This window comes from Wyeomyia smithii, chromosome 2 (assembly GCF_029784165.1).
Source record: "Wyeomyia smithii strain HCP4-BCI-WySm-NY-G18 chromosome 2, ASM2978416v1, whole genome shotgun sequence".
In the NCBI taxonomy this organism is placed as follows: Eukaryota; Metazoa; Arthropoda; class Insecta; order Diptera; family Culicidae; genus Wyeomyia; species Wyeomyia smithii.
Genome location: NC_073695.1, coordinates 49,246,880 through 49,259,411, shown reverse-complemented (window position 1 = coordinate 49,259,411; position 12,532 = coordinate 49,246,880). Strand labels below are relative to the sequence as shown.

The 12,532-nt window shown below is 38.6% G+C and overlaps 1 protein-coding gene across 8 annotated transcripts; it reads right to left on the bottom strand.

Moving 5' to 3' along the window:
* Positions 1 to 2,445: 2,445 nt before the first annotated feature.
* On the bottom strand, positions 2,446 to 12,298 carry LOC129723232 (bone morphogenetic protein receptor type-2). 8 transcript variants are annotated; one of them, XM_055677309.1, is made up of 7 exons: positions 12,143 to 12,298; positions 10,948 to 11,245; positions 5,652 to 5,803; positions 5,494 to 5,587; positions 5,024 to 5,429; positions 4,819 to 4,964; positions 2,446 to 4,759 (listed from the first exon to the last, which is right to left on the bottom strand). In XM_055677309.1, exons 2-7 carry the CDS (start codon positions 11,006 to 11,008, stop codon positions 2,943 to 2,945), a joined length of 2,676 nt encoding a protein of 891 aa, XP_055533284.1. In that variant the 5' UTR covers positions 11,009 to 11,245; positions 12,143 to 12,298; the 3' UTR covers positions 2,446 to 2,942. The 8 variants fall into 8 exon arrangements, with proteins under 8 accessions (XP_055533284.1, XP_055533286.1, XP_055533287.1 ...); XM_055677311.1 differs by having other exon boundaries at positions 10,948 to 11,267; positions 12,143 to 12,292; XM_055677312.1 differs by having other exon boundaries at positions 12,187 to 12,284.
* Between the last annotated feature and the right edge of the window lie 234 nt (positions 12,299 to 12,532).

Genomic DNA, 12,532 nt, shown 5'->3' with positions numbered 1-12,532 from the left:
CTAATTTTCTTATAGAAAGACCACTCACGGTGCCCCATTTGTGCACAATTCGCTTTCTTTGCTCGGGAGAAAGGCCACGCATTTTCAAAATTTCGCACTAAATGTTAGAAAAAATGACAGCATCTGTTTCTTTTGGATGTAAACAACAGGACGCAACCAAAGTTTGGTTAAATACTGCACGTTATTTGAAATGACGGTTGATCGTAAGTGTATTTATAATTATCGGAACGGTCTATATAATGCATCCTTCATGCTCAGACCGGACATGTACCAATTTTACTCTTAACGTTTGTCATTATTTTTCCCATAGAACAAAAGTGCTGCCGGTACCGGTATAGCTGTCCCATATTGATTTTTGTCACTTTCGAGTTATCATCAGGAAACGACTTAATTGTTATCATACTTTCCGAAAAAAATATAAAATTGATCCTTTGGTATGGAAAAACATGGAAAAAAATACCAAGTCATGTTTGTTCCATATTGAAAGTACCCGCATTACAGTCCCACTGCATAGTGGTACAAACTGCGAACATTTAATCTTGCTCCAGATTAGTGCATATCGGATAATTTTAGGCATATAGAAGTATGTAATTCAATTAACTAGACTGATGTTGTTTTATTGTAGTACAATTTACGTTGCCGTTTTCTCAACATGTTGGTTTTTCTTTATGGGACAGTTAGCCGGGTACCGGCAGAGTGGTACATGTTTTTCCATTGAAGTTTGCGTAAGTTTCTCAACCAGAACTCGTTATGTTTTCATGTACCGTCTTTTGAAACCTTTCCAGCAATGATTTAGTGCAGATATGTTGGAAAAATTTAAGGAAAGTAATTTACTATTCGAATGTTTCATTTATCGCGTCTCCTGAAAAATTTACTTTATGGCACATGTTCCACTTTTCCTCTCAACGGCTCAATTCTAGTCGAATCGGCAGTACGTTAAGTCTTCAGAAACTTAAATGGAGTTTTCCTGTGACGTAAAAGCGATGAACCCGTCGAGTAATTACTCTGCGGCCTTTGGTGCACTTCCGAGCTCGCTAGGGGCACAAAAATTCGCCTTTGTTGACCAGTGTTATAGTTTTTCTTCAATAGTAGGTTAGTCTTTTCAGCCCAGGTAGTATACTCCAAAATCGACTTTGAAGAGTCTTTTACAAAGTTATAATGGGTCTCCTACGAAAGGCAGAAAATCAAAACGCAGAATCACGAAAGCCAGAATCACGAAAAGCAGAATTACGAAAGGTAGAATATTTCATAAGGCAGAATAACGAATGGCAGAATCACAGAGAGCAAGAATGGCAGAATCAAAAAATGGTCTATTTTCTTTTTAACAACACACACTCGCATACTACACAACACATACCGCTCGTTCGGACGTAACTAAGGGAAAGAAAACCTGTTTGAATAATCCTAGAAAACCAGTAGATCATTTGTTTGTATGCGAGAGGCCGCCGCTTGTGCCCTCGATTATGGGTCAAGCCGTTGAGACTAGTGTAAGTTGTACCTAATATCGGAGAATTATTCTCCGCGATGCCGTGAGAGTCTTTAGGACCTGAGCCAAGCCAATTTGCGCGTTTCGGGTATAATTATTAGACTTGATTTGCACATCCCATCAAAACTGGTCATTGCTTGTGACCAGTTATTATGTCTCGTACCAAATAATATTAAATAATAAATGTAGAATAGCATACTTGATACCGTGACCAGGATTCGCACCAATTTGTCATCACGCACTTGGCTATCGTGAGTCAGGTTCTGCTACCAGTGATTCTACCTTTCATGACCTCCAAAATTCTGCCTTTTGAAATCGTCTGCCTTGTGTGTACGGTCATAGAGTTCTGCCTTTCATGATTCTGCCTTTCGTGATTCTGCCTTCTGTGGCGGACCCCATCGTACGCAATGCGTTTGGTTGCTTCATATCAGAGGCCATATTCTCACTGTCTCCCACACCAGAGCGATTCTAAAAATCACTTTGGTGACTGCAAATGGTTTGTAACGTTTTCCCGGAACCAGCGATATTCCCCTACTTACCATCATGAACTAAATGTAACATTTATACTAGGGGAATATATAATTCCCCTCGAATAATTTGTTCCATAAATTTATAGCTCCGACTGTACCACTTTCTTAAAGATCTCTTCCAAACATTTTGTATCTTACCATGATGTTGATTGTTACACGTTGCGGGTAGGATACATTCTGAAACGACCCGCTGTCGCAATCGGCGGCCTCTTGCAAGCAAACAACTGATCTACTGGTTCCCTAGGTTAGCTCACAGCTAAAGGCTACCTTACAACAATAGAAACTCAAGTGTGCAACAGGTTTCTTTGACCATTTCTAGCAGAATATAGACAAAAGTTGTGAGTAATGAAGACACATGGCAACAAGTACGTAATTACAGCGGAGATATCTTATAATCAAACTTATAATCATATTAAAAACATTTTAAAGTAATGTGTAGTATTTATGAATTTAATTTTCGTGCTTAATAATAAGATACCATATCTCATTTTCACAATTTAGTGCGTGTCCAGATTCCTATCACCTCTATATATTAATAATCATTGGCGCAGAAATTCCAACTTGATGTAGACAGCTTGAAAAACTAATGTTAATTTTGTTATCATTACCTTCTCTAATAACGAGTACATTGTTTCATTTATTATTTTAGTTCCAGAAAGGAATCCCCCAACAAAGATTTCCATCATTATCTTTGCTTTGAACTATGCTAAATTAAAGAACGAAAGAACAAAAGTTTTCTTTCGAATGACTGAGTCAATAGAGATTCACCTGTTTGTAATGCCATAAATAATACTCATTTGCTTCGCGCTTTATCTTGCAGCATTCTATCACTACCTAAGTCTTCTTGTGTTTCCGCTATTCGTATTTGTTGAAATGTCCTCTCGCTGTCTGCTTGATTAAAGTTCCAGCAAAAGTACCTCCTCGTGCTATACAGAGTTGGCCATTAGCTTGCTGGCCTCCATCATTCTATCGTCGTACAACGAGAGGGTCTTCGAAGCCCGAACTTTGCGCACCGACGGTGGAACGTCACCGGGTGTTTTTACCCTCTGGCTGGGATTTCGCAGACGCTCGATGCTACCCTTCGGTCCGAAAACTTCATGAAATACTTCTAAAGATCTTTGGCGTTTCATGTTTTTGCTATCATTTTGATTATTCTGGTCATTTAGACTTGTGCGACTAGTGTTGAGATTCTTGACGGCGTTTGCCGATTTTGAAACAACAATTCGAAGCTTCGGATTTGGAGAGCCCGTTTGCACCATTGTGAATGGTTGGCTGGTGAAATCGTCCGTTAACGTTTTGAATAACGATTTACCGGTGGACGATGATCGAATAAGATTATTCTCATAACAACCGGTACTGCCAGAGGATAGATCCAAGTTATTCGGTCGCTCGGCTGACCGCTTCTCGATGTCATTATCAGCTGCATTGATCAGTGTAATGTGAGATTTTTTCGAGTTCACGGAGGCCAGTTCAGCAACTGGATTCTCCATGTGTGTCTTACAAGCAAAAGTGTTTTCGACTAAATTAGATTTATCGTCACAGTCCGGCTGGACGTAGGGAATTGATTTATGGAAAGTTTTCTGCAGCATCGCTTTAACACTATTTAGGCCTTTCATCTTGTGCTGAACATCATTGTTTTCCAACTTTGGGAGGACATGCGGGTTTCGGAATGTTACGTCCGGTTGCTCATTGGTGAAAGATTTAAACCTATCCTCTTCGTCAGGTATGTACGCATCGTTTATGTTGTGTTTCGGGACGTTCACCATGTTTGCGCGAGATTGGAAAGCAACGTTGACTTTCTTTGCGTAGGGCACCGCCGCAGCTAGTGTGGTATCACAGTTGTAGAAATTAACTTGAGGAATGATTCGCTGATTGGGTGGCGTCATAAATGAGACAGCTGTTGGGCTAACTTTGGTATGAGTTGCTGTGGGTGTGATGATCAAATTAGTTGTACTCAACGGAGGTGACTGTCCTTTGAGAAGTTGAGCTTTGGGATTCATTGTTATTATATCCTGAATACGTTCTTGAACACAAAGTGCCGTTAAACGAGCCTCTGCGTCGTGGTCCCAGCAATCCTCACACGTATCTTTCACAACCTTGGCAGCCACGCTGTTTTCGTAGTTTACGGGAAATCTTGGTCGGGCTTTGTTCCTTGATACCAGAACTTGCATTTGTTCGAAATTTGGGTTGGTACCGATTTCTTCCTCGTACGGTGCCTTGTATTCAGGAATCATACTTTCATCCGGATAGAAGTCCTCACATCTTGTCGCCAGTTCCCACAGCACCAGTCCAAGCGAATATACATCAATTTGTTTTAAAGCCGATTCACAGTCACGCAGATTAACAGCCCCTTCCAGCACCTCTGGTGCCATGTAGCGCAAAGTTCCAACCTCGTTGATGCTTTTGGTTTCTGCCAATGCAATTTCCCCACGACACTCGTACCGTGGTCCAAACGTTTTAAGAGCGAAACCCAGATCACATATACAGCACGATAGATCCGCCTTTACCAGCACATTTCTGGAGTTAAGATCCCGGTGGCAGACACAAGGCTTGATCAAATCTCCTTTGCGAATTTCTGTATGTAAATGTGCCAACCCATTGGCAATGGATTTTCCCATCTTGCAGAATATGCTGAAACCCATTTTATTATCACTTAGCCAGTCCTGTAGACATCCCAGCGGAGCTAATGAGAGAACCAAGAGATATTCAACGCGATCGTCCATGGTGCGTCGCTCATCGCAACCTAAAAGTGGAATTTTTTAGCTAAGAACTGAAAATAGGAAATGTTTACATCATTATTACCAAAATATGTCAGTAGAGATGGCGACTCCATCAAAGGAATGGTATAAATGTCCTTTTCATTCAAAAAATATTGCCGATGCTGGGCAGTAAATAGCTTTACGGCTACGTGCTGTTCATTGACAATCCCCTTCCAAACTGTGCCGTATCTAAACATGATATAAAATTATTGCGGCACATTTAATATTGACTTTAGAATCCAACTTACTTTCCCTGCCCAATCATTGAAACCAATTTCAAATTGTCCACATTATACAAATTGGAGCTGTAGCCTGGCCCCGAAGGTGCTAACGGAGCTAGCTCCGAAACCGCCTTCGTAGTTGTGCGACACGTTAGAAATCCGACGATCAACATCAATATTATCCCAACCATGGCAAAGCAGATATAAACTGTCGGGGAACTCCATATCGAGGTATACGGTGCGAAAGGTGTGTAATCACTTTCCGCACCCGCCTCCATACCTTCCATTACGGTCGGAGTTGAAGCATAGCTAAAGTTTCCGTTACAGTTGTCTCCCGAGCAGCAACAGAAAAAGTGACCACTGCTGGTTTCCTTATGGCTGATGCATTCGTTCTTCAAGCATGTTTCCTTCTTATCCGATAGCTCCCAACATCCTGGATAAGGTAGACAAAGTTTTTAATATGAAACAATCTAAATAGGTACGTGTGGTTATCAGACCTTGAACAACAACCTTTGTAGTGTTCTTAGTAGCGTCGAAGGTCCATAATGCGTAGCAGAATGTCGCATAACGCGAGCACGCCACTATGGTGGACTAAAATGAAAAGACATTTGTTGATCGTTTCACCAAGCAAAGAATACCCATTTTTCGTAAATACCGTATTTTTGTCGAAATGTGTCCCTTCCGATGCATCCAAAGGTTCATCGTAGCCATCGTAATCATCGGAACTATCCGGACTGGTCTGATCGATAGTATTAGTGGTGGAAGTAGTTCCGTACTGATAACAGTTGCGCACTTTCAGTGGCGTTCCTAGAAAAATGAGAAAATAACAAGTGTATTAGGATATAATTTATAATATAAATTTTGTTTAGAGGTCCAAGCGTCAATCGATATCGAGCGAGGAATAAGCTAATTTGAACATCTATAATGTGGTCAGATGAAAATAAATTCAACCATAAGCCAATCAATTTTTTCCATTTACATTATTTGGCATTTCACCAAAGCGAGAATGTAATGAAAATTCAGCGGTATCACCGGTAGGGAACAAACAACATCTTGGAAACAAGTCATGTTTTCCGTTATGCCAATCTTCCAGATTTATCTAGATTCTCTTCAGAATTCGCCAGGTAAAAAAGGGGAAAATATAAATTTAAAGGGGAAATTTCCTCGAAACGGGTTGTTTCTTGCACGCTATTGCTGCGGTACTAAGCGGCCTCATAAGTTTTGAAAACATGAAGACGCATGGTAGTTGTTATTTTACAAAATCGATGATCTAAACATGGACAAAAAATTACCGGCGTTCGTGTTCTGCTGACAGACTCACCAATACAAACGTTTTAAATATTTGAATTTTCATTGCACCTCACTATGTCTTGTAACACTATGAACACTATTAGAGATGTTTAATAGGAATTATTAATATTCGTTTGTTTTCGTGAAAAAGCTAATCATTCGTAGGGATATAATTTTACAATTAACTTAACTGCTAACTTGTTGACTATTAAGATAGCTTATTGCAGCAATTGAGGATTGCAATGCTTCTAATGTTTCGACACCAGTACTGCCTGTAATCGCATAATTGAATCATTCGACATTTTATGGATTTCGTGCTTTTTATTGGGAAATGCTTGAAATAGTATGTATTTTTTACATCTGGAAAAAATATACTTATGTTTGTTTGAAAAAAGTCGTAAAAAATACCAAGTTGTTTTGTCTTATAGCGTAAATAACCGTATAATTGTCACACTGCTTAACTTTTTCAACTTTTTTGTCAAAAAAAGCTTCCATCCAAATCCACATCTGGATCCTTTAAAGCTCGGAGGTTATTCTGGTCCGGTAGCCAACCATCGGTGATCCGTTTCTGATGTTCAGCTCATGCTTGTTGAAAACAAAAAAAACTTCATTTCCCTTGCGATATACTCCAAAAGTACCTTGAAAGTGACGGTATAAAAGTATCATTGCAAAAATTTCAACTAATTTGACTTCAAAAGTAATGTTCAATGTATACATAGTGTAAAGTAGTACTTTCTTCATGATACTAAGTTTATTTGAAGCGTCATTTGCAAGAATATATTGGGAACAATGCATTTAAGGTCAAAATATAAAAGTGTCATTTTTTCGAACAACCAATCTTGCAAATGTTACAATTATGCGATTATGGGCAGAGTAAGTCTATGTAATTTGAATGTACCAAATCAAGCAGAGCGCTACAAAATCATTTCCAGAATTCTCTATTCAACCATTTGAAGCGATTTCTTCCTTATTGAACAAAGGTGGACCAGATTGGTACAACATAAAGAACTGTATGAAAATTTGTTTGGAAATTAAAAGTTTATCCTTCAAACGAAGTTTAAAATTTCCTAAAACTAGAAGATATGAACATCTCATTGACATACTTTGCTTGTATACTCTTAATTTGCTTGCTAAGAATAAATTAATCGCATCTATTTAAATAAGCTCTAGGCTTATGAGGAAAATTGATCAATTGAGTTTTAGAAGCATAGGGAGGAATTTTACCCTTTTGTAAGTAGGTAAAAAATTATGAGCTTTGCTACAATCGACTGCATATGACATGAAGCCTTTTTTCTTATACGGAAATACTTGTATCATCGCAGAACAATGACTTTGTTATTTTCGTTATTTTTCTGGTCGGAGAAATTGTCATCGAGTGGCACGTTGTCTGTCTGTGCATGAGGCGCACCTGCTCTGCTAAAAAGGGAATTCAATATATTTCGCAAATCTAACTTATTGTTAAATTTTTAATATAATAACTTGCTTCTAAATCAGTGGTTCCCAATCGGGAGGGGGGGGGGGTGGCAAAGCCCACCTAGAGGGTTAACGAAGGCCATGATAAATTTTATTAAAACTGCTTTCTGTAATTCATATAATCTTGACAGTTATCAAGATCGTCAAATACATCAAATCCGGAACTCTAAATACTCCTTTATTCAGAGAACTTTGCAAGGGCAGTAGGCACTGCCAGGCATTCCTTTAGAAGTTGACAAGCGCTCATGGAAAAGTCGTAAGTAAAGATGTTTTCTAAAAAAATCCTTGTTCGTTAACATTGTCTGAGTTCGTCTTCGTTTGTCCGAATCAAAAGTTCGAAGCTATTCTAGAGGTTATGGGCAATTCAAAGGAACGCATCCCGCAGCTAACCGGATAGAATTTCGAAAATTGGTGTTTCCGAGTCAAGCTTCACTTGATAGCAATTGAAGGTTCATCTGTGCAGAACCAGCTTTGGCGGCAGACGATGCTCTGAAGAAGTGGAACAAAACCGACAGAAAGACCAAGTCAATTTTTATTGGATTCCCAACGGATGAAATCTTTCAATTTGTTCGGCAAAAGCAAACAGCAGCTGAAATGTGGAAAGCTTCAAAAGAAACCTTCAAGAAAAAAATCCGTTTCGAATTAAACACTGCTAAGATCATTTCGCTGCATTTGATGATCTTGTCCGGCAATTCAAGAATCAAGACCGCAGGAGAGAAAATGGAAGAAAGGGACTTGCTAGTTCATTTATTCTTAACCTCACGCGGCAGCTATGATCCCCGCATGACGGCATGACTGTCGTTCTAAGAAACTAGAAGGAAATGGCATAGTGGCAGTCGATAAGAAGGCAGTACCGTTCATAGTAAATGGTGACCAGAATAAAATCTGAAACCGGGAAGATCCTGTTCTACCTAAACCCGAAAAGTATGATGGAGTAATTCAAGGTATGTCTAACAAAGCAGTATCTTCGGAAAAACTTGCTCTCGTTCAAGAAGCTCTCACCACACAAAATGGATTGCTCGCGATGGTCAGGACTAGGGATGTTACGAATATTCGCAACCGCATCTGTAAATGCGGAACATCCGCATGAAAATTGACATCCGCTTCTACATCTGCATTTGTAATCACATATCCGCATCCACATCTGCAGATGTCTGAAAAATCACATCCGTAACACACCTGGTCAGGACTGAGGGGAGTTCAAGGGGGATGGTGAACTGATCGCTGTGGCATACCTACGAGGCAATTTGTGGGTGCTGACTTTGGATGTAGTTTTTTTTGAGCCAATATAAGCGTAGCCGAGGTAAGTAAGTTGTGGCATTATTGTATGGGTCCTGCAAGTCAACAAGCATTGTGTCACCTTGCGAAACATGAGATGACCCTTGGTTTTGTAATGAAGCTGGATAAAATTTGCATCTGTGGCTCATGTGCTATGACAAAACAGTTCCGGGAGCCGTTTAATCCTTTCCGACCGGGCCTACATAATTGCGTAGGTAGAAGGTGATTTAAACAAAACCTCCTCTCTCACTTTTTGAACATCCTATTCGTTGTTTTATTTTCCACACGCTAGTGTCAACATCGCAGCTGCTACGAAAAATAAAAAACCGGATCAAGCAAGTGTTTTTATATAGGACTTGATTCGATTTAGGTTTTGTTATCAGTTATTTTATACCTACACAATTGTGTGGGCTCGGTCGGAAAGGGTTAAGAGTGTTACAGAACGAGCCACACGTCCGTTGGAGAGTATTTACTTAGATTACTGGCATGGAATGTATATCTTTATTTCGTATCGTTCTCAAATTTTAACTAGCTTCTTCTAATTGCTTCTAAAAATGGTTGAAAATTAAAAGAAGAAAAAAAAACGTCAAGTGTCGCATTTTTCTTGTCTTAAAATGTCTTTTTATGTCTTAAAATTTTCAACGGATTCTTTAGGGTTTAAATTATAAGATTTTTTCAGGGCAGTTCAGGACCATTCATGCAAATGAAAATTTTTTAAATTGTCGAAAAAATAAAATTTTTCAACATTACTGTATTCAATCGTTCAAAGTGGCACCGTAAATTAGGTATATAGCAGCTTGAATACCGTTCAAAGATTGACCTTTGGTGAATTCCAGTTTTCAGAATCTACGTGCAAAAAACGGCAAAATTTGAAAACTTTTATTGAATTTCCAGCCTCTTTTTGGCCGAGTACTTCTCAATTTTGGTTAGAAAATATCCACTACTCCGCTTTTTGCAGTCCTTGCGAAATGTTGCCGGTAAAGAGCTGAACCAAAACACGTACGGAAGTAATTGGAGAAACATTTTTTGTGTTAATCAGAGCTCAATGCAAGACTTTCATTGTTTAGCGATGAAGTAGATGATCGAACAATGCAAAAGATGTTGGAAAACTTGAAAAAGTAGTACTTGAGCCAAAGTTTGAGGAAAAGTATTGATATCATGATTCCACTTGTCCCTTTTAACTTTATACGGTCTTAAAGTTATCAGAAAATAAGCTCAAATATGCTATAACTTTGTAAGGAAATGTCGTGGAGATTTGTGATATTTAGAAAAATAGGTGTTTTATGTGCTCCAACAATTCCTTCAAACAACGCTCTCTTGTAAAATGCAGCTAACAAAAATTAAGTACAAAAAAAACTAAATTTTAAGTATTTTCCACAAAATATATTTTATAACTTTGTACGCAATGAAAATAAGAACTTTGTTGGTCTCAGAGGACTTTTTTCTGTTTCAAGTGTAGTGTTGATATAGAATTTCATTTCAATGAAAAATACGTCACGCAGTAGACGTCCAAAAGATCAAACCAGAATATGATAAAAAACTAAACAACATGATTATGTAGGATCGTAAAGTGATGTTGATCGAGAAAAGTTACGCTCTCAAAATATCGGACGATAGCAAAATTGATGAAACGATTTCCCGGTCAATCCCCAGTAAATGTTTTTTGTGCTCAGACCTCAGACCTCGTAATACCGAATTGATATTAAAAAGTTGGAAAATCGCTATTTCTTATAATAAAATTGAATTCTACCAAAACAATACAACATATTTACTTTAAACATCCGAGGACTTTTAGCCGATCTGTTAGAACTCGAGTTTTCTCTGCAGTTTAGTTTCAATGGAATCTTGTCGAATTAGTTCGCCATTATTCCCAGTCTATCATAGTCGATGTTGAACTCAAAACAACTTACCATTTACAACTGCAACAGATCTTAGCAGAGCCAACGCCACAAGAAAAATTAATCCTTTCATTTTGATCTAATACTGTTTTGTGTGTTTCCTCAAGTGTAGTCGAGCTCTGGAGCTCGTCTTTATATTCCAGCCGAGAAAGAATCCTAATCCAAAGCTAACGTATTAAAAACGCACCAATGGATGATATCGTTCACACATAATTCTCTCCATCACGAGCTCGAAGCGAAGCAAAGTGTCACTAATCTTAATTGCACAAATTCACGATTGAATGTTTAGCCGAGCGTCAAACAGAGTATACTAAAAATAAAACCTTTATCAGCTGCAAATAAGCAATACGTTTCATACACCCATTTTTTCGACTCTTACGCGATCAGTTATTATTGCAAATTTCACTGTTCCATTTATCTTATATTTAAACAATGGTGATAAGTACTGCAATTTTTTAGTATCATTTGAACTCATTCCAAACTATTAAAAAACAATAACAACAAAAATGCCAACTGATAAAGGTTTGACTTAATCAAAACATAACACAGACTGAGACCGGTTGGGTTTCGCGGTTTCGGATTAAATTTAATGCAATAATAGCGTATCAACCTTTGAATGTAAGCAAAACAAACAGTCGTGACGCGGATATGTGTACTTGTGCATGCACATAAAATTGTTACCCGCACCTCCAACGATGCGACATCGCGCAACCCAACGCGAAAGGCGCGTTAGAAACAGAATAATGTTTTGAAAATGCTGCTTGGAAGAAACACAAAACGGTAATCAATGCCCCGTCTGTACACCAGTGTGTCATTTGTCAGCGTTTTAGTTTTGCCTTCCACCCCCTTATTTGTCGTTGGTCGGGAGTCGGGACTCACTATTGATAAACCAATGGGGCTGACTCGTGAGACGCACCCCTTGCTGACTCCCGCAAGGTTTTCTTGAAGGGTGCGATTTTGCAATGTAAGTTTTCCTTAATGGAATTCGCTTTTGCACACAATTGTTGTTAGTGAATGACTCTTGTCTGTGAATTTGCTCTAATCAATCCATACATAAAGTTTTCGGGCAAAAAGTGTTCTTTTTTCACGTTTCCAAATCGTCGATGCTATCATGCAATCACTCCACTAAAATCGAGAAAAACCCCCGGTCACTTCTCGAAACAAAGAATTCGTCTCATTTGTTACTATTTGCTAACATTAAACACACCGATTAACACGATTTTTGTGCCGAATTATTAGATTATAAATCACCAAATCACTGCATTTGCGTAGCGAACCCGCACCGAACGCCACTACGTCTGGAATAGTATTGATTTTTCTTCATGACAATTTTCTCGACACGAGTGAAGCAAAGAGTGTTTGTTCTCTCACTCACCGCTGATATTCTGGCTGCCACATAGCACGATAATGCTCCTTGTTTTATGTATTCGCAGGAGGCGCAATTCGGACTGGTCCCGTATATAGCGAGTGCAATTTACTACTGCGAATTTTCATAGCACTACAAAGAAGAGATGAAGTCAATAGTTGTTCTCAATAAAACACACAAGTTGTTCACAAATTTTATAAGATACAAAAAAAATAATAAAGTCAAATAGCT

Bases quoted from the DNA above. Each gene is read 5' to 3' on its own strand.
- LOC129723232 (XM_055677309.1), bottom strand. From the start codon at position 11,008: ATGAAAGGATTAATTTTTCTTGTGGCGTTGGCTCTGCTAAGATCTGTT. The intron at 5,804-10,947 runs GTAAGTTGTTTT...TCATTTTTCTAG, and splicing joins ATCTGTTGCAGTTGTAAATG to GAACGCCACTGAAAGTGCGC. The intron at 5,430-5,493 runs GTCTGATAACCA...TACCTTATCCAG, and splicing joins TACAAAGGTTGTTGTTCAAG to GATGTTGGGAGCTATCGGAT.